The following is a 21,833-nucleotide window of genomic DNA, read 5'->3' on the forward strand; positions in this document are numbered from 1 at the left end:
CGCACAGAGCCGTCGTTATGGTAGACCAACCGAACAATAAAATAATGAAAAGTTTATATATAGGTCCATTACATGTTTGTTCGTATGGTTATTCGCATTGGGTTGCTTGACGAGAGCACTTGGTGGGGGAAAGACGGCATATTCCTTTGGTTAGGCCATTAGAAGCCGGACGGAAAGGAAAGGCTCATGCACGGCACGAGAACGAGCGAGAAAGCGATAGTAGTGCATATTAGCGCGATTATATAAATATCTGTCGGTCGGTTTTTCTCATCATTCGTATTCGTTCAAGCACTAGCAAGCAGCCAGTCCACCGAAGAAAAGCAGTCGGCGATGACGACGGCGGAAAAAGTGCCCCAGCTACTGGTGACTCATCGCAACCCGATCAGGAACTGTCGCCCTGCAAGAATTTCGCCCCAACTAAAGGGCAACAGAGTAGGCTATCGTTCCAGCGTCTGGGTCGTGAGATTGTGCAGGACTGCAAAGTCGAGCTACGCTTACAAAGCTCAGTCGTAATGATGCCCCGAGAAGCCAACGATGCCTACTTGGTCGGTTTGTTCGAGAATGCAAAATAGTGCTTTCTAGCTCACCGTGTCCGCGGGGAGTGCGTCTGAATTATGCTCCCGCAATAAAACAATAAACGGTTCTTTACAGGACCAATTAATTGTGTTCTAATAAGAGTTAAACTGAAATTTACATTTTATGGTGTATAACAAATAATTTTCAGAAAGCAATATAAGAAATACGATGTGTGGAAAGAAAGAAAGAGAATTTAAATTATCTTCTCTCGCTCGTTTTCGTGCACTGCTTTTCCATTCCTTTCTGCTGCTACTACCATCATAACTAAAACGAATGTGCGTGTTCCCCCACCATCTCATGGCCAGTGTTGCCACAATTCCATGTCGCTATAACAATTTGAATTATTTTATTGATCCTCTCTAGTATTGATAAAATATAGAACATGCAAAGTACACTAGTCGGATGCTTTTATTCGAACTTTTTGGCAGCCTCCGTTGATTAACTGCATAAATCGATTTGTTTGTGCAGCTCCTTGCTAGTAGCAAACTAAATAGCCTTTATCAGCGCTAACAAATAAAACAAAAGAATTTAAATTTGTGAAAATCTTCTCCTTCCTTCTTTTCAAATCTGCAACATTCTTTGAAAATATTGTTGGAATGTTGTTATTGAAAAACTGAACATGCAAGTTTGCTAGCACTGGCCACTAGATTGAAGGCGATGGAAAGACAGAATATTCGTTTTGGTTATGCTAGTATTGGTAGCCGAACGGAAAGGAAAGGCACAGGAATGGCACGAAAACGAGCGGGAGAGCGATAGTAGTGCTTTCTTGTGTTTTCATATATGAATATTGGTCGGTCGGTTTTTCTCATCATTCGTATTCGTTCAAGCACTAGCAAGCAGCCAGTCCACCGGAGGAAAGCAGTTGGCGATGATGACGGTCCGCAAAAGTGCCCCAGCTACTGGTGGCCCATCGCAACCAACTACCGATCAGGAACTGTCGCCATGCTAGTATTTCGCCCCAACTAAAGGGCAACGGAGCAACTAATCCGCTGGCTAACATTCCAGCGTCTGGTTCGTAAGGTTGTGTATTACTTCAAAGTCGAGCTACGCTTACAAAACTCAGCCGTAATGAAGCCACTGATGCCTACTTGGTCGGTTTGTGGGAGTGGGCGTAAATTACAATAAAAGCAACGGTTCTTTTCAGGACCAATCAATTGTGTTCTAGTGAGAGTTAAACTGAAACTTTTATTTTAAGGTGTGTAGCAAATTTTCAACAAGCAACATAATACGTTGGGTGGAAAGAAGTAGCTTGCACACGGAACAAAAATTTAAATTATCCTCTCGCTCGTTTCGTGCACTGCTTTTCCATTCCTTTCTACTGTTATTATCAGTATTACCAAAACGAATGTGTTGTTGCATGTGTTTAAGAGAAACGTTGAAGTCGCATGCTTCTATTCAAGCTTTTTGGCAGCCCCCGTGAACTAACTGCATTAAATGATTTTTTGTGCAGCTCCGTGCTAGTAGCAAACAAAATGGCCCTACCAGTGTCTGATTCGTGAGATTGTGCAGGATTTCAAAGTCGAGCTAAGCTTATAAAGTTCAGCCGTAATGGTACCCGAAGAAGCCAGTCTTGTCGTTTTGTTCGAGGCTACAAAACAGTTCGCCAGGCACGTAACTATCATGCCAAAAATATCCAACGATCCAGTGCATCACCATCAACACCAACGCCGATACCAAAGGTTCTTTTCAGAACCACCATTATTACCATAGAGAATTATTTGAAAATTTCCCATTCAAACGTGATTCTGTTGAATATTATTAGATTTAAATTAACGTCTCGAATTGAAATAACGACGCTCCGGTTATGTGACAGACATTACCCACCCATCTTTTTTTATTGTGACCACGACACCCCATTTCAATATTTCTGAATGAACAGAAGGTCGAGTTTGGAAAGTTTGTAACTTTCATTGTACTTAACCAAATTACACAATGTTCGTACTAATGATTCAGAAATATGATCAGGAATCTTCTGTTAGATTTGTAAGTATGTATAATTTACATGAATAAAGAAAAATTGATTTTCAGGAATCAATTATTATCTGTTCTTCCATTGGCCAGTACTACGCGACTTCCTCATGCTAACAATTAATTTCATCGTTAGCCATCTCCCTCACCAAGGCCAACAACGCCAACAAAACCGGTCCTTTTCAGGACCACCATCATTTTTGTAAAGAATAATTTGAAATATTCCTCGCCCAAATCACCTTTTGTCCGAAAATTCCAATGAGTATCAACATATTTGAAGAACGTGTTCCTTATGTATTCTACATCTCTCCGGTTATGTCGCAGACATTACCCACCCATCTTTTTTTGTTCGATTACCATATTTTAGACAGCAAAACTTTCTGAGAACAAGTTTCAGAGAATGAACATTTATGTACGAAAAAAATATACACTGAAAAAAATGTTGTGTCGTTTTTCACAAAAACAAAAATTTATGTTAAAATTTAAATTGTAAAAAACCCATTTTTTTCTATTTTTTATAATTTGTCAACAAAAACCTCAAGAGAAAAGAAACACAAATTAACTGTATTTGCTGAAACAAAATTCCAAATATCTCGAAAACTATCGCCTTTTGGAAGATTTTTGTTAAATACATTTAGATTTAAAATGAGGCTTAGAATTATATTCTGTAATAAAATTACAGTTTTGTGTGTCAATTAGTATGAAATTTAAAAACATGTATAAAGTTATTGTTAGAAAAACTTTTTTACTGATAAGTTCTCCATCATACAATCACATTCCAAATGTTTCTTTTCTCTTGAGATTTTTGTTGACAAAATATAAAAAAATAGAAAAAATGGGTTTTTTTATCATTTAAATTTTTAGCATAAATTTTTGTTTTTGTGAAAAATGACACAACATTTATTTCAGTGTATATTTTTTTCGTACATAAATGTTTATTCTCTGAAACTTGTTCTCAGACAGTTTGCCGTATAAAATACAGTAATCGAACAAAAAAATTGAAATTAATTCACGTAGAAATCTTTACGCTCTTTTGAAAAGTTGCTCTTGAGTCAAAATAATCTTACTGATTATGGAAAATGTTTATTCCTCTATGCCGATGAAACGTGTAAATTTTCATAGGAATCTAAGATGGTCGGTCAGGATTTTAATTATTTTCGGACGGATCTTCGTGGAATTCCTCAATTGGCTCACGAGAACAAGCATCGGTACCGAGAGAAATTCCGCCACCGGGGAAATCTCAGTCGGAGTACGGTAGTTTCACCGCCGGGATTATATGAATAGATAGTGATAAGGCTGGGAGCTGAGTGACTCACAGAAACATGAGCTAAGTAGCTTGAGAAATCCGCAGCTAAACGGTTCACTGAAACGAGTGGTAACGTAATAGATGGTGACGAAAAGCAAAAGAAGAGTCGAGAGCTAAACAGCAGTGCTATTTCATGGATCAAGTGAGGCTTCGAGATAGCTGCGGAAAACTCGTGAGTAAAAGAGAGATGTGCTAGCTTAGTCCAGCGCTAGCTTGGTCCTGTCACTATGTTAGTATCAGATACTGATGAGACGAAGTTCAAAAACACGCCGGAGATAAATCTGTAGAATTCCATGGAAACAATTGCCTTCCCGTGGATTTTATATACTGATCCGTAGATTCGTAGAGAACCTTAAAAGATTTCAGCACCAAGCGGCCGAGTCATTCAAGGAAGAGAAAGTAAACAAAGAGAGGCTCTTCTTTCCTCGTTTCATGCGGCAAAAATTCTAGAACTATATAACCTTTCTTGATCGCTAGCTTCATAATACTGCCAACAATGAATTCTGTATGGGGTCGTTTATATACCACGTGGAAAAAAACCTTCGTTTTTAACCCCCTCCTCTCCATCCTTGGACTCCCTTGAAAAAATTTGAAGGTATGTGCTCAAATTTGTTTTGTTTTCTTTTAAAAGACAAAAATATAATGCATACTTTATTTTTCCTGAAAGAAAAAAATTGGATACACAAATTTGTGCATGAGGGCAGCAAGTTGATGTCAGTTACTGACGAGTGGAACACGAAACATTCAAATCCAAAAATATAACGAAAAGATGGGTGGGTAATGTCTGCGACATAACCGGAGAGATGTAGAATACATAAGGAACACGTTCTTCAAATATGTTGATACTCATTGGAATTTTCGGACAAAAGGTGATTTGGGCGAGGAATATTTCAAATTATTCTTTACAAAAATGATGGTGGTCCTGAAAAGGACCGGTTTTGTTGGCGTTGTTGGCCTTGGTGAGGGAGATGGCTAACGATGAAATTAATTGTTAGCATGAGGAAGTCGCGTAGTACTGGCCAATGGAAGAACAGATAATAATTGATTCCTGAAAATCAATTTTTCTTTATTCATGTAAATTATACATACTTACAAATCTAACAGAAGATTCCTGATCATATTTCTGAATCATTAGTACGAACATTGTGTAATTTGGTTAAGTACAATGAAAGTTACAAACTTTCCAAACTCGACCTTCTGTTCATTCAGAAATATTGAAATGGGGTGTCGTGGTCACAATAAAAAAAGATGGGTGGGTAATGTCTGTCACATAACCGGAGCGTCGTTATTTCAATTCGAGACGTTAATTTAAATCTAATAATATTCAACAGAATCACGTTTGAATGGGAAATTTTCAAATAATTCTCTATGGTAATAATGGTGGTTCTGAAAAGAACCTTTGGTATCGGCGTTGGTGTTGATGGTGATGCACTGGATCGTTGGATATTTTTGGCATGATAGTTACGTGCCTGGCGAACTGTTTTGTAGCCTCGAACAAAACGACAAGACTGGCTTCTTCGGGTACCATTACGGCTGAACTTTATAAGCTTAGCTCGACTTTGAAATCCTGCACAATCTCACGAATCAGACACTGGTAGGGCCATTTTGTTTGCTACTAGCACGGAGCTGCACAAAAAATCATTTAATGCAGTTAGTTCACGGGGGCTGCCAAAAAGCTTGAATAGAAGCATGCGACTTCAACGTTTCTCTTAAACACATGCAACAACACATTCGTTGTGGTAATACTGATAATAACAGTAGAAAGGAATGGAAAAGCAGTGCACGAAACGAGCGAGAGGATAATTTAAATTTTTGTTCCGTGTGCAAGCTACTTCTTTCCACCCAACGTATTATGTTGCTTGTTGAAAATTTGCTACACACCTTAAAATAAAAGTTTCAGTTTAACTCTCACTAGAACACAATTGATTGGTCCTGAAAAGAACCGTTGCTTTTATTGTAATTTACGCCCACTCCCACAAACCGACCAAGTAGGCATCAGTGGCTTCATTACGGCTGAGTTTTGTAAGCGTAGCTCGACTTTGAAGTAATACACAACCTTACGAACCAGACGCTGGAATGTTAGCCAGCGGATTAGTTGCTCCGTTGCCCTTTAGTTGGGGCGAAATACTAGCATGGCGACAGTTCCTGATCGGTAGTTGGTTGCGATGGGCCACCAGTAGCTGGGGCACTTTTGCGGACCGTCATCATCGCCAACTGCTTTCCTCCGGTGGACTGGCTGCTTGCTAGTGCTTGAACGAATACGAATGATGAGAAAAACCGACCGACCAATATTCATATATGAAAACACAAGAAAGCACTACTATCGCTCTCCCGCTCGTTTTCGTGCCATTCCTGTGCCTTTCCTTTCCGTTCGGCTACCAATACTAGCATAACCAAAACGAATATTCTGTCTTTCCATCGCCTTCAATCTAGTGGCCAGTGCTAGCAAACTTGCATGTTCAGTTTTTCAATAACAACATTCCAACAATATTTTCAAAGAATGTTGCAGATTTGAAAAGAAGGAAGGAGAAGATTTTCACAAATTTAAATTCTTTTGTTTTATTTGTTAGCGCTGATAAAGGCTATTTAGTTTGCTACTAGCAAGGAGCTGCACAAACAAATCGATTTATGCAGTTAATCAACGGAGGCTGCCAAAAAGTTCGAATAAAAGCATGCGACTAGTGTACTTTGCATGTTCTATATTTTATCAATACTAGAGAGGATCAATAAAATAATTCAAATTGTTATAGCGACATGCAATTGTGGCAACACTGGCCATGAGATGGTGGGGGAACACGCACATTCGTTTTAGTTATGATGGTAGTAGCAGCAGAAAGGAATGGAAAAGCAGTGCACGAAAACGAGCGAGAGGATAATTTAAATTCTCTTTCTTTCTTTCCACACATCGTATTTCTTATATTGCTTTCTGAAAATTATTTGTTATACACCATAAAATGTAAATTTCAGTTTAACTCTTATTAGAACACAATTAATTGGTCCTGTAAAGAACCGTTTATTGTTTTATTGCGGGAGCATAATTCAGACGCACTCCCCGCGGACACGGTGAGCTAGAAAGCACTATTTTGCATTCTCGAACAAACCGACCAAGTAGGCATCGTTGGCTTCTCGGGGCATCATTACGACTGAGCTTTGTAAGCGTAGCTCGACTTTGCAGTCCTGCACAATCTCACGACCCAGACGCTGGAACGATAGCCTACTCTGTTGCCCTTTAGTTGGGGCGAAATTCTTGCAGGGCGACAGTTCCGATGAGTCACCAGTAGCTGGGGCACTTTTTCCGTCCGTCGCTATTGCCAACTGCTTTCCTTCGGTGGACTGGCTGCTTGCTAGTGCTTGAACGAATACGAATGATGAGAAAAACCGAACGACCAATATTCATATACGAGAAAGCACTACTATCGCTCTCTCGCTCGTTTTCGTGCCATTCCTGCGCCTTTCCTTTCCGTTCGGCTACCAATACTAGCATAACCAAAACGAATATTCTGTCTTTCCATCGCCTTCAATCTAGTGGCCAATGCTAGCAAACTTGCATGTTCAGTTTTTCAATAACAACATTCAACAATATTTTCAAAGAATGTTGCAGATTTGAAAAGAAGGAAGGAAAAGATTTTCACAAATTTAAATTCTTTCGTGTTATTTGTTAGCGCTGATAAAGGCTATCTAGTTTGCTACTAGAAAGGAGCTGCACAAACAAATCGATTTATGCAGTTAATCAACGGAGGCTGCCAAAAAGTTCGAATAAAAGCATGCGACTAGTGTACTTTGCACGTTCTATATTTTATCAATACTAGAGAGGATCAATAAAATAATTCAAATTGTAATAGCGACATGCAATTGTGGCAACACTGGTCATGAGATGGTGGGGGAACACGCACATTCGTTTTAGTTATGATGGTAGTAGCAGCAGAAAGGAATGGAAAAGCAGTGCACGAAAACGAGCGAGAGCAGATAATTTAAATTCTCTTTCTTTCTTTCCACACATCGTATTTCTTATATTGCTTTCTGAAAATTATTTGTTATACACCATAAAATGTAAATTTCAGTTTAACTCTTATTAGAACACAATTAATTGGTCCTGTAAAGAACCGTTTATTGTTTTATTGCGGGAGCATAATTCAGACGCACTCCCCGCGGACACGGTGAGCTAGAAAGCACTATTTTGCATTCTCGAACAAACCGACCAAGTAGGCATCGTTGGCTTCTCGGGGCATCATTACGACTGAGCTTTGTAAGCGTAGCTCGACTTTGCAGTCCTGCACAATCTCACGACCCAGACGCTGGAACGATAGCCTACTCTGTTGCCCTTTAGTTGGGGCGAAATTCTTGCAGGGCGACAGTTCCTGATCGGGTTGCGATGAGTCACCAGTAGTTGGGGCACTTTTTCCGCCGTCGTCATCGCCGACTGCTTTTCTTCGGTGGACTGGCTGCTTGCTAGTGCTTGAACGAATACGAATGATGAGAAAAACCGACCGACAGATATTTATATAATCGCGCTAATATGCACTACTATCGCTTTCTCGCTCGTTCTCGTGCCGTGCATGAGCCTTTCCTTTCCGTCCGGCTTCTAATGGCCTAACCAAAGGAATATGCCGTCTTTCCCCCACCAAGTGCTCTCGTCAAGCAACCCAATGCGAATAACCATACGAACAAACATGTAATGGACCTATATATAAACTTTTCATTATTTTATTGTTCGGTTGGTCTACCATAACGACGGCTCTGTGCGGGATGGGCTGAAAATTTTCACTTTTCCGAGTCGTTTTCGAAAGATTTTTCAAAACACATTTTTTTTGTTATTAGTACATGTTATACATACTTCAAATTTTAATACAGCATAGAGGAACATATTTGCAACAAATTGGTCTAAAAATCAAATCATTCTGTTAAGTATGATAAAAGTTATTAACGTTCAAAATCTGACGCGGCGCCGCAGCCGATATTTTGAAACGGGACCCCTATATTGAAACCTTAAATGTATTCTACATTAAAAGACCACGTGGACATTTCCAATACCTCCACTCCTTCCCCATGGACCCATTACCCACCCCTAAATGGTATATGGATGGCCCCTATGCATATCAAAAATTATACGAAATGTGTATCCATGCAACAGCAAAATATGACATCAAGCGACAACGTAAAAAAAACAGCACAAACAGCGTATAGGACAGAATAGGGCCTCTACCTTAATGCTAATGTTCCTTACACTGGTCATCTGGTAGTTGCTTCTGGTGCTGGGGCTGATGTTCATCCGGGTTGCTGTGTGATACATCGACCGGTCGTCGTAACCCCCGACTCGGCCGCCCAGCCCCCGGGGATTGCGTAGACAGTGGCACTTCTCCAGCGCATTCTTGAACTCCCGCCGGAATTTACCTGAGAGAAGAGAAAAAAAGAAAAAAGAAAACGTGAAAGATATAATTACAGAATTTTGCATTCTCGTTGTAGATTGTCTTGTTATTACGGTAACAATAACCCCGTTTCTTATGGTATTTCTTTTCACACAAAAATGTCTTTGTTCGCTGGTGACATCTGAAAGAATAGCTACACTGCGTCGGATGATGCCCACGGTGTCCACTGCGCTACACCTAGTACTGATTATGATTCCGGAGGGAGATTCGTCCTACTTTTCAGCAAAATTGCTCGGACGGCGAGGAATGACACACAATTAGGAAACTTTGCGGGACGTGCCGAGCGGAAACTAATTGTTTGATGAGATTTGCGAAACTTCTTGTTCTGTTCTGTGTCGAGACTTGAAATTGGATTACAGGCACTCGGTTCGATTAAAACTATTTAATCGCGAAAGATTATACCAGAGGTTCTTGAAAAGTGTTGGTGACTTAATGAGATACCAAATATGGTATTAGGAAATTGTTCGTTTTTATTGGTTTCGGACCTATCGTTTTTGAAGAAGGTGTCAGATTGAATTTTTTAAAAATGTGTGTTAGTTGTAATTGAGAGAGAAAAAAACATCAAAAGAGGTGAAGAATATGTGAAAAAATTTAGATGCAAGTAAAAGGAAAAAAATGAGATTGTAATACTAAAAAATACTAAATCAACAGTTTTGCATTTCTTGATGAACTGGATAAAAACTAATTACTCATCATGCCGATTATTACATATTTTGACAACTAGTAGATTCAGTACCAAACCGACCGATTATACCATACAACCTTTCAGAGATGTTCATCACAGTAGGGTCAGCTGAATCACGGCAATCCTTTTAAATGAGGCAAACGATTATTACGCTTGTCGTCGCCAGATTCTAACAAATTACCTTCCTGCAACCACCCCTTATCTGCTGTCGGTCCGTAGAGATTTGAAAGTGATCAACAGCATTTTTGAATTCCCATGAGCCCCCGTCGCGCCGAACCGTGCGATGACGGTGGACTCTGCTACCAGATGGGGGTGGATTCTAATGTTTTGACTAAATTACACGCCACAGCGAAGCGTAATGACTGTCCCCGAAAAAAACCAATCCATTTTCACGGGCCTACGGAGCCACTTTCGGACCAGACGGGTGATTGCTCATGTGCAGGGCGGGTCGACAACCTGATGTAATATTTTAATTAGATCTACCCGCCAGGGAAAATCCAATTAATATTCTCTGCCGGTCCCGCTCCCCAGTCGTCGATTTGCCGGAAACTCTCCCTTATGGTTGGATTTAAATTAATTAATGCGAGTAATCCTCGAAAATAAGGTACCTAGCTATCGGAGTATCGTATATTTAAAATCAGTTTATGATCTGACCATTTTTGGACCAGTTGATGAAGTAAATGGGGGGATGAATGAAGAGATGCTTGACGAGTTTTGCGTTCGTCTCGACTTAATTACGGTACAGATTGTTTATATCAAAGTTTTTAAAGTTAGAGAAATGTCAAATAAGTGTCTCGTTGAACTGACAAAGACACTGTTTAGTACCTGTCACGTTTAGAAGCGTTCGAGATTCTTTTTGAAAACAGTATGGAATGAAGAAGCTTTGATCCTTGAGCGTAGGATGAAAGAGAAATGTTGCGAGAACCGTTGTTCGAGGAAAGAACATCCAACTGACGGTTGAAGTAAAGTTAATTGTACTGGCCATAAATGCGTCGAATACACAATACACAAAATGCACGAGAGCAACATTACGCCCACCTCCGAGAATATCGATTTATATGGCGACGATAACGAGGATGTTGATGATTTTGAACGGAAGGTGTTGCCAAAAACATATGTGAATGGGTTCAAGCGGAAGAAGAAACTTGGATACAGCATATTGTAAGTTATGGCTTTGCATTATCTTGTTTTTAAATCTGCCCAGCAGACGCTTGATTAAAGAGTGGTCTACCAAAACTTTCAAAAACATAAAAACCTGTTACGTCTTTTACATTCTTATTTCACTTGGCTCTTATTTACATAGGCACGACTGCCACGAACCTGGTGAGCAATATGTCGACGATGATACACTTGGAACAAAAAATATAATATTTATGTATATAGCATGAGTTAAATGTTAAATGTAAAAGGGCCAGTCTATCTTTTGACCTTGCACAAAGCAGAAGCAAATCATCGCTATGCTATAGGCACCAGTGAAGCAAGCAAGCGCTTTGTTCCATATCCAGTGCACAAACAGTATTGTATCGTTGCCCCCGGTTGTGCAGTGAAATGAATGTCAAAGGAAACAAAAGTGCCTGTGCTACGGGATAATACAATTTCTGGAGGTGGAACAACTAGTTGAACTTAAAATGAAGCTAAAATTTTCTTTTCGTCGGTGTTCCTAACGGCGTTCGTATTGTGACGATGTGAGTGAGTAAACCAATACCTTCTTACATGACTATCGAATGCCAATCACCGAAGGATGACGTACCAGTTACATTATTTATAATAGGGATGTACACGGTGTTCCTAAAAACGTTATTAACAAAAAAATGACCATAAATTTGTCATACGGCATTCGAAAGATACAGTATCCAAGCATCTTCTCAGTGAATTTCAAAATGATCCATCGAGAGATTCGAGAGAAATTGCGATTTGCAGTTTTATGACACGTTTCATAAGGCTACCAGTAAACACCCACGGGTTTTGTCCTATCTCTATAAACAAAAAAATATTTGTCTACTTATTTAGTTAATGGCATTCGAAATATATAGTAATCAAGTATATCCCCTGCAAGTTTGAAAATATTTCATTGGCGGAATCGAAATTTATAACGGTTGGAATATGGTATGCGGTCATAGATGGGTTTTCTACCAGACTTCAAGCGTGGATCCATGTTTGTTTGAATCTCTCGATGGATCATTTTGAAATTCACTAAGAAGATGCTTGGATACTGTATCTTTCGAATGCCGTATGACAAATTTATGGTCATTTTTTGTTAATAACGGTTTTAGGAACACCGTGGTAAGGAATCAAAATATCGCCCAATATACAAAAATGATTTCACTGAACGAATCTTCATTTACTATTCCTCACAGATCCATCCCCCTCTCTCTCGCTTCGTGTTCGTGGCAACTATCACGACTCACATCTACCCTGCTATTTCTCTAGCCACTGCTAAGTTGTGTCAAAAGATCTTCAACTAACTTGAACTATTTTTAATGCCCAAGCTAATTTGATGTTTGCGATGTATTTGTGTAGGTTTAGGAAGACAAAACTTTTTTTGTCTGCTGTTTCCCTATAAACAGTTTTTCTCCATATTAGTTTAGAGCAGAACCATTCGCGGAAACAAACTTAGTATTACATTCCACTTAAAATCGACAATATTTCACCCGAAGATGAAGGATTATTCCTTCGAAACGTTGCACTATGGAGAGTCCTGTGACCAAAAATCGAAAACTATATCAACTCCAATTAAATTTAATTCTATACTGAGTGTTCATATATAGTTTAATTGCATGGAACTATGGGCATTTCTGGAAAACAACACACATATGGAAAATTCTTAGATTAGTGAAGAGTCCATCCCTAATTTGAGAACACTTGATTGCTCGTTGAAAACATGTTTAAAGGAGTATATAGGATAATGAGCCTATTTTTACCCGGTTTGTTTTATCATTTGAAGCCTTTGGTTAGAGCAGCGTCTGCCATCTTCTCAATACCGATCTTCTCAATACTTGAGAGATTAGTACAGAATAGGTTGAACCATCAATTGTCTTCTCTGAATTGTTTCTACCATTCATAGGTTTCAAGATATTCAATCTCAAATTTTAAAAATCGTTTTTCTCGAAATGTGCTAAATGGCGTTTGTAATAAGATAGCACAACAGCGACGAACTGGGTTGCGGTATTGATTAGCTTGTTGTGATTAGATTTTGTTATTTTTGTTACTAAATACAACGCATCTCTCACTCACACTCACTGACTGATTACTTGAAAGCTGTCTGCTGTTATGGTTGAGTAACGTCAATTGTGGGATGCATGGTTGCTACTTATACCGTAGTAAACAATTACAGTTAATTTTTTGTACGATGAAGCGTTCGTTTTCAACAAATTATTTTTGCTATTTTCTGGTAGCAATTAGTTCAATTGTGATGGTGTGAATTTTGTTATATTTAATGGTGCGTATAAATCATGGCGAAGGGCATCAAATCTTAACGAATTTGAAGGGATCAAGTGAACCCATAGCAGCCTTTTAACAAAACTTTAGTAAAAATATAGTTGAACACAAAATCAGCTGAATTATAACGTGTTCATATAAATGACATTCTACTGGAATTCTGTACGTAAAAGTATAGTATGTAGTGGGTAATTTTATGAATTCTATAAAAGTTTGAAAATTTAGAAAATAAATCTTCTTCAGTTCTTCTGATATTTTTTTAAACCGGTGAAAATTTGGTTACACATTTTTAATTTATTTTTTTTTGTTTGAAAGAAATTTATGTTTAGATAAAACTACGCAACTTTCTAGTATATTCGATTAATGTTTTCTGATCCGCCTATGAGTTGCGATGATGGGATCAAGTCTCCTCAGTCTCTCCTACTATAATTAAGGAAATCCTTGGGTATCTCAAACTGGGTAATTGAAAATTTTGAAAACAGACAAGCGTTGTTTAAACTTTTCGTATCTTTATTGAATTTCGAATGAAACATATGTTTAAATATATCATTTGAAAGCTAGGAATACCTGTTTTGGAATGATATTATTGAAAAAGCATGTTAATTGTATTGGAATAACAAATAACGGATCAAAGTCCAAAAATATCCATAAATTGGATCCGAGAAAAAAGTCCCCCAAATGTTTCCTGAACTCTCAATGGGAGATGCAAGTATAATGAATCATCTAACTTCTAGCGAAGATTTCAGGTGTCCATATCTGTCTTATGCTGAGAACGTTTCAATTGAAGTTTCAATGCCAAAATTAGTAGGATTGCGTTGGATAATTCATTACACATTTCGTTTAAGTGTTCCGTATTGTACCGTACGTAAATTTGCGAGAATTACATTCAGAGTTTATGCATTGGACAGATAGTTGAGCTGACCAGGGCCGGCGGAAAGCGTGGGTAGTATGGGTAGTACTACCCATACCGAAAATAACCGAGTGGGTAATTACCCGAACCATTTCAAAAAATTTAGATGCGCAATGCATGCATCTCGCACTACATACATTTGAAAACATCGATGTACCACAATTCAATTTGCATAAACGAACGTGATTTATTGTGAATGTAATGTAAGCGTGTGCATGTTGAAAAGGGAAAAATCGTTACTAATGGACCCCTCACCCTATGCTTTCTACCCACTCGGGCGTAAAGTTTTTCGCCGGCCCTGGAGCTGACTACTGACTGACTGACATTACTGTGTGGACTCACATGACACGATTTATAATAAAAACCGCAATGCACCTTATTCATGATTAAGCTGACCAACTCTGACGAAAAAATCCGTACACCATACCGCAACGAAGCGAAATCGTTCATCACGCTCAGGCAAACGGTTTTCATAGTGTACGGATTTTTTCGTCAGAGTTGGTCAACTTATTCATGATCAATGTGACTAAAACATATTCATTTACCAAAAAAAACACTTCTAGGTTCAAGAATGTTCATTAGCCTGGCCCAAAATACCTCAATTCTCGAAATCAAAACCTTGCACCTGAATATGATAGTTTGGGTGGCTAATAAGCTTCCCTGAAAATTTCTGCTCATTCGGTACACTGGAAGTGGTTCCGCAAATGGCTCAAAGTTTGTATGGGAAATATTGACCAAATGTATGGAGAAACGCATCAGTTTCACATTTTCCGATCTAGGTAGCGCTGTAATCGATCAATGTTTTTCGTGAGAAAAATGAAGAATCCTCACGTAACCACAAATCGACTCGTGAAGACTGCAAGTCAATCTAACAAGAACTGACAAAGTTATAAGCGCGCAAAGTTGAAGGTGTCATGAGTTGTAGTTGGGGTGGCTCTGTCGAAAGTGAAAAAGCGGCTTATGATGATTTGCGTGAGGTAACTACATCAATTTCGACTTTTAATAACACAAAATGCTGACCATTTGGAAGTGTAGAATCTTCGGCAAACTGGATCAGAATGTCAAGGGCTTTCCGGTGAAGAACAGGCCAATGCAGAATTATCCCACCATGTGGCGCTAGAGAGTATGCAAATGATCTATAGTTAACTTATATATTGAGTCATATCTGATGATCGCATACACTTAGTAGGGTGGACGCTTCGATAAAGTAAATCATGTCTCAGAAAAGTCCAGTCCAGGGAGACTTTCAATAGCCTCTTGTTTTTTTATGAATTTAAATACTTTTTCTGGTAGTTTTGAAACATTCCTCTGTCAGGATATTGGTTTGTATGCGACTCATTAACTACCCTTATCTCCGGAACGATGATGCCGAATGAAACAATTCGCAAGATATAAGAATGACTCGAGAGAGACTGCAATGTTATTGACTGAATGCGCAGCTTTTGTGGTATCGACAATAATATAATCGCCAACATAGTCTAAATACTTCACACTGTTCTCTATTTACTTCAATGCAAATCAATACAATTTACAGGTATTACTATACATGAATCGTATTCTCTCTGGAGCTATATGTTTAAGGGGATTGAAAGCACATATAACCTTATCTCAGTTTATTATTTCCAATTACGCGTAAACTCATTTTTTTGAAATATGTAACCAAAAGAAACCTTTCAATTCCAAAACAAATTGAACATTCTAGAAATCAGAAAACAAAAGTTTGTTTACCAATCTTATTAGCCATATTTTAAAGTTAATATGGCATTAATAAGCAACCCGCAATGAAAATAAACACGCAAAGAAATAAGGCACATTCGAATCAAATATTTTGCGACTTTGATTCTAAGACAAAGATTTTGTTCCCTGCCCTTCCCAAGTAGCATTTTTAGTTTTATGGCACACTACAAGTGCATTCCAAGTTTTAAGAAGAGGTTCAAGAGTGCCATAAAACCTCAAATGTTACTAGGGTTTTGCTCAGTAAGGGGAATGGGCGTGTTGTGTCAGGTTGGTCGAGGCACAATTCGATTGTGAGTCAGTGAATGCATGACGCACAAAAGAGCCTGAGCCGATTGCAATTAGGCCATTACAAATTTTTTTTTAAAAAACTGCCATGATAGTGTTCAATATCGAAGTAAGTTTCCTCCTATCCTCATACAGATTGATATCTGGGGTAAATTGGTATTACACCAAAACTTACCACAATCTGACTTTCATTAAGACTCTAGGTCAGAGATCTTGATCCACTATACTTACACACGATCCCACATTTTCCACATTCGTTGGCTAAATGAAGTGCACTAGACAAACAAAATACAAGCGAAAACACGCCAGTTGTTTAAAAAAACAATTTTGAGATAAAGCCAAACATGAACCACCATGTTTGAAAAACGCAAAAAAACAACCAAGTCCATTTCAACCGCCAGAAAATATGTCTAAGTCACAGGGAACAGACCTCCATGATCGAACAAAAATATTTAAAAAACGTGTGTAAACATTTGAATTAATATACGATAAACACTAGCACCGCTACACCAACCTATCCCAACTATTCGTCAAATCCATTCCGGAACCGGTTCCAAATCCTGAATGGATTCAGTATGGAATTTTGCTCAAAGAAAACAAGCGATTCTGACTCTATCGGTTGATGCATTTGAGCTGGAATTCATGCTGGAATTCCGAACCGGTTCCGGACTAACTTGACTGGGTAGAGTAATATCCGCTGTCAATTCTGTCGAACTCAGCCACAAAAAAACATGACGACAGTAGCGCACCTGGCTTGGATATCCCAACTACATTCGAAACCGTTAGAGATTTTACACAAGTTGAATGCTGAAGATGGACGTTTGTTCTCTGTGTTTAAGTGTTAAAATTGCCTTTAAATCGCATTCGCAAATTGCATTTGTTCCTAGGGGCAATTAGCACAGGCGAGTTGAGTCAAACGTCAAACTGTTTAAATCGCCTGACCATGTTCGTCCGCATTTTTTTGACCGGGTTTCGTTACAAAATGTAAGGGTGGGTGCATTTTTCTATTAGGATTTCTGACATTTTATTTACAACCTTCGCAGTATTTCAGTATTTCGTATCGGTTGATTTATCTGTAGTCTACCTTTTGCAACTTGGTTTGTGTTTCGGTGCGGCATACAGGAAGTAAAGATATTTTTTGTCAGATTTTTTAACGTGTTTCTACATTGCGCGGACCCGATCACCATACCCAACCATGCAAGCCGAAAACATTGACATTTAAAAATTGATAAATGACTTCACCTATACGTCTTGAATGTATTTTCTTTCGTGATATTGTTGATTCTAGCGATGATGCTCTGGATCACATTTTAACTATCGTCATATTTTTCAGTTGTTTTATTCGTGTTTGAACATATGTAAGTAACGTTAAATAAGACATCCTAAAAGTATTTTTTTCGAGTCATTTATCGGGTCCATGGGTCAATTGAGTGAGAAAAATATTGGCAAACTAAAAAATTACAAATGTGTCCACCTTCACAATTTTACATTGTGACCAACATCAGTGAACCATATATTCTGCCCAACCTTTTTTATATTGATTGACTATCGATTAAAAAAATCAGATTCGACAGCACGTGAAATTTCTAACGCTTAAAATTTTTAATGCGTCGTTGTTTTTTATAGTAAAATTGATTGTATTAAATAACATTTCAGTGAGTCGTATCACCAAAATGGAAAGTGCATACTTACAACAATGTATAATATTTAATAGTACATGAATTTTCAGGATCAAAGCAATCCGGTGGCTGTCAAAATCGAACGTGGAGGAAAACTGGTCAAACAATCGATCGTCTCGGCACCGATGGGATGCAAAATCGTCGATCTAATCAAGGATATCTTGAGCTGCTACCCATCTGAAAGTTACGAAGTATCCAAACTGTATATTGGCAGCAAATCTTTTGCATTGAACGATTTGTTTGAAGTTTCACTCGTTGCGTGTATATCAGATGCCGTTTCCACCATCGGATCGTGCTCTAAAATAGTATGCATACTCAGTGACGAGATTCAAGTTCCGTCCAATTCGAAGCAAAACGCATTTGAACAACTTATGAGCCAAGCATCTTTAGTTCAGCTTCCTCAAAAACGCTACGGAAATAGTGGACGTGATGGAATATATAATAGTCTGATCGATTATATGGCACAGCGCAAAATTGGGTTTCGAGTTTTTCAAAAAAGGGATATGGAAATGTTCATGTCGACGGTCATTTCCATCTTATGGTATTTAGATGGACAGTGGGAAAAATTTGCAACAGCCCCTGGTGTGTCAAAGCTTCCTGAAATTTTGCATTTCAAACCAGAGGATCGGGAGACATTCCGTGTCACGTATTATGGCACTCATAAGAAAAAAATATACCACAAATGAAAAATACTGAGCTTGTAGAGCACTTTGAAAGGCTAACCGAACTTGAATCGCAATCATTTCTTCGTGTAGAAGGATGGGAAATGGTGCTAAATGAAATAGGCTCCCTGAAAACTTCGATTGCAGGCTACATTCGCCATCTTAACAGAGCCGAATCGTTTCGTGAAGATTCCGTATCAGCAATCGCATGTCGAAATAACCGTTCTCTTCAAACTATCGAATAAAATTCCAAACGAGGAAGCCTTGTGAAGGTTCTCTATAAAGCCTTAGAGCAAGAGCTGTTATCTTGCCCGGTTTACACTGCTGTGAATGTTATTTTTTTGCACCATCGGAACGGCGAGCAGAATATAATTACATTTCTGGAATGAACTTCAGTTTTGCTGTTCAGTTGTATCGTTCATTTAAACCGAACGCTACATTCATCTTGAGGGTTTCAACAGAACGCGACAAAACGGCGCTAGCGTGTACAATTGCCGACATTGAAAAGCATATCGACGAGCGGGTCAAACTTGACAAGAATAGACGGCTACTGGAATTGTTCAGCGCAACGGCTAATTGGTCCTCTGAAACAGTGAGCGACGTTGTTTCATTCGCGACAGGTACACTTTCTCTTAGACTGTGAGTATGAATATCTATAAATTTTGGCATTTTCAGATGGTGAAGAGTATACAAAAGAAGATATAAGCGAAATCGAAACTGGGATACAGTTCTTACTGGAAGAGGGATATGACCTGTCTGAAGCTTTGACGATCGACGAGGAGGCACATGCATCGAAGAAAGACAAGTTTTCGAATTTTTGGAACGCTGTTGAGCAAATAATAGCAAACAACGATTTCGCGGTAGCTGAGGAAAGAAGGCGTGGATCAACCTGCTGGATTTCGCCATTATGTGTTTCTTTGCGCGACTTGATGGATAACAGTGAGAAGAAAATGGATGAAATGTTTGCTGGTTCGAACAAAAACTTTATTCCATCATATGAATACTTCCGGCTACAATTCACGCCAAGAAATTCCACTTCACAAGTGGCAAAACGTTACTACGGACGCTTCGACATCAAATTTGGAATTCAGAAAAGAACGCTTCATAAGTTTCATTTGGATCACTACTATGGTGCTAAACAATTTCAATATTTGAAGAAGATGGCTGGTAAATTTATAAAATTTAGTCTACGTAAAAAATAAAAAAAACCTTTTTTTTTACATTTCATAGGTCTTTTTTAGCGAAAATGCTTTAATGTATTTCCTAGACGACAAGTCTTCCATTCCTGTTGGGTACGCTGGTGCTCCGGTGAGTGCTACTCGAAGACAACGTGCGGTGCTTATGGCTGGTCTGGACGAGAGAGGGTTGAATGCAATGGACCACGATAACGTGCCCCAACATATTATTCCATCAGTTTCGATTAAGCTCACCCCTACAAAAGTTTTATCAAATGAGTGGTATGCAGGGAAGCCAACAATCATCTTAAAAGATGCTATTTTCGAAACTTCTACTGCTTTTCGGCATGCAGCCGAACTCGTTAAGTATGCTGACGAAGAAGATCGAAAAAATCCCATTGTGTTTATAGGCACAGATGGCGGTCCGGATCACAACGTGACATCTATTCAAGTGATTCTAAGTTACATTGCGCTATTTATGGAACATGATTTGGACTACTTATGTGCTGTACGTACGCCTCCAAATTTCTCAATCATTAATCCAGCAGAACGATTCATGAGCACCGCGAATATAGCTTTGATCGGTGTTTCACTTGCGCGAAATCATTTGGGTTCCTACGAGCAAAAAGTGCGTTCGTTGCTGTCGAAAAAGCAATGGAGAAATGCACAGGATAAGCATCCTGAGGTCGACTATCGGAAGTTAGCCCGCGATGGATTGAAGGATTCGTTAGATGTTCTTACACATCGATTAGAAAGTCTGACGTACAAAGGAGAGAAAGTTTTTGTTGGAGAACCAGCAAACGATCACGAAATTACATGCTTAAAACAACAAATCTCTCGTATTTGGCCGGAAATCGATCTAAGCAGCAAAGTTGGAAAAAGTCAAGTGTTGAACATCGGGTACTTCCGCGAGTTTTAATGTAGAATACATTTAAGGTTTCAATATAGGGGTCCCGTTTCAAAATATCGGCTGCGGCGCCGCGTCAGATTTTGAACGTTAATAACTTTTATCATACTTAACAGAATGATTTGATTTTTAGACCAATTTGTTGCAAATATGTTCCTCTATGCTGTATTAAAATTTGAAGTATGTATAACATGTACTAATAACAAAAAAAATGTGTTTTGAAAAATCTTTCGAAAACGACTCGGAAAAGTGAAAATTTTCAGCCCATCCCGCACAGAGCCGTCGTTATGGTAGACCAACCGAACAATAAAATAATGAAAAGTTTATATATAGGTCCATTACATGTTTGTTCGTATGGTTATTCGCATTGGGTTGCTTGACGAGAGCACTTGGTGGGGGAAAGACGGCATATTCCTTTGGTTAGGCCATTAGAAGCCGGACGGAAAGGAAAGGCTCATGCACGGCACGAGAACGAGCGAGAAAGCGATAGTAGTGCATATTAGCGCGATTATATAAATATCTGTCGGTCGGTTTTTCTCATCATTCGTATTCGTTCAAGCACTAGCAAGCAGCCAGTCCACCGAAGAAAAGCAGTCGGCGATGACGACGGCGGAAAAAGTGCCCCAGCTACTGGTGACTCATCGCAACCCGATCAGGAACTGTCGCCCTGCAAGAATTTCGCCCCAACTAAAGGGCAACAGAGTAGGCTATCGTTCCAGCGTCTGGGTCGTGAGATTGTGCAGGACTGCAAAGTCGAGCTACGCTTACAAAGCTCAGTCGTAATGATGCCCCGAGAAGCCAACGATGCCTACTTGGTCGGTTTGTTCGAGAATGCAAAATAGTGCTTTCTAGCTCACCGTGTCCGCGGGGAGTGCGTCTGAATTATGCTCCCGCAATAAAACAATAAACGGTTCTTTACAGGACCAATTAATTGTGTTCTAATAAGAGTTAAACTGAAATTTACATTTTATGGTGTATAACAAATAATTTTCAGAAAGCAATATAAGAAATACGATGTGTGGAAAGAAAGAAAGAGAATTTAAATTATCTTCTCTCGCTCGTTTTCGTGCACTGCTTTT

At 38.9% G+C, this 21,833-nt stretch overlaps 1 protein-coding gene across 3 annotated transcripts in view; it reads right to left on the minus strand.

Annotated features, from left to right (window-relative positions):
- Nucleotides 1–21,833, minus strand: part of LOC131690024 (orexin receptor type 2-like) — a 651,430-nt gene that overhangs the window by 14,228 nt on the left and 615,369 nt on the right. For 2 of the 3 annotated variants that reach the window (XM_058975467.1, XM_058975466.1), the window contains one exon: nucleotides 9,054–9,241. In XM_058975467.1, coding sequence (XP_058831450.1) covers nucleotides 9,054–9,241 — 188 coding nt within the window. The remainder of the gene's footprint in view (nucleotides 1–9,053; nucleotides 9,242–21,833) is intronic. The other variant, XM_058975468.1, reaches the window with a different exon arrangement.

Source organism: Topomyia yanbarensis, chromosome 3 (genome assembly GCF_030247195.1).
Source record: "Topomyia yanbarensis strain Yona2022 chromosome 3, ASM3024719v1, whole genome shotgun sequence".
Taxonomy (NCBI): Eukaryota; Metazoa; Arthropoda; class Insecta; order Diptera; family Culicidae; genus Topomyia; species Topomyia yanbarensis.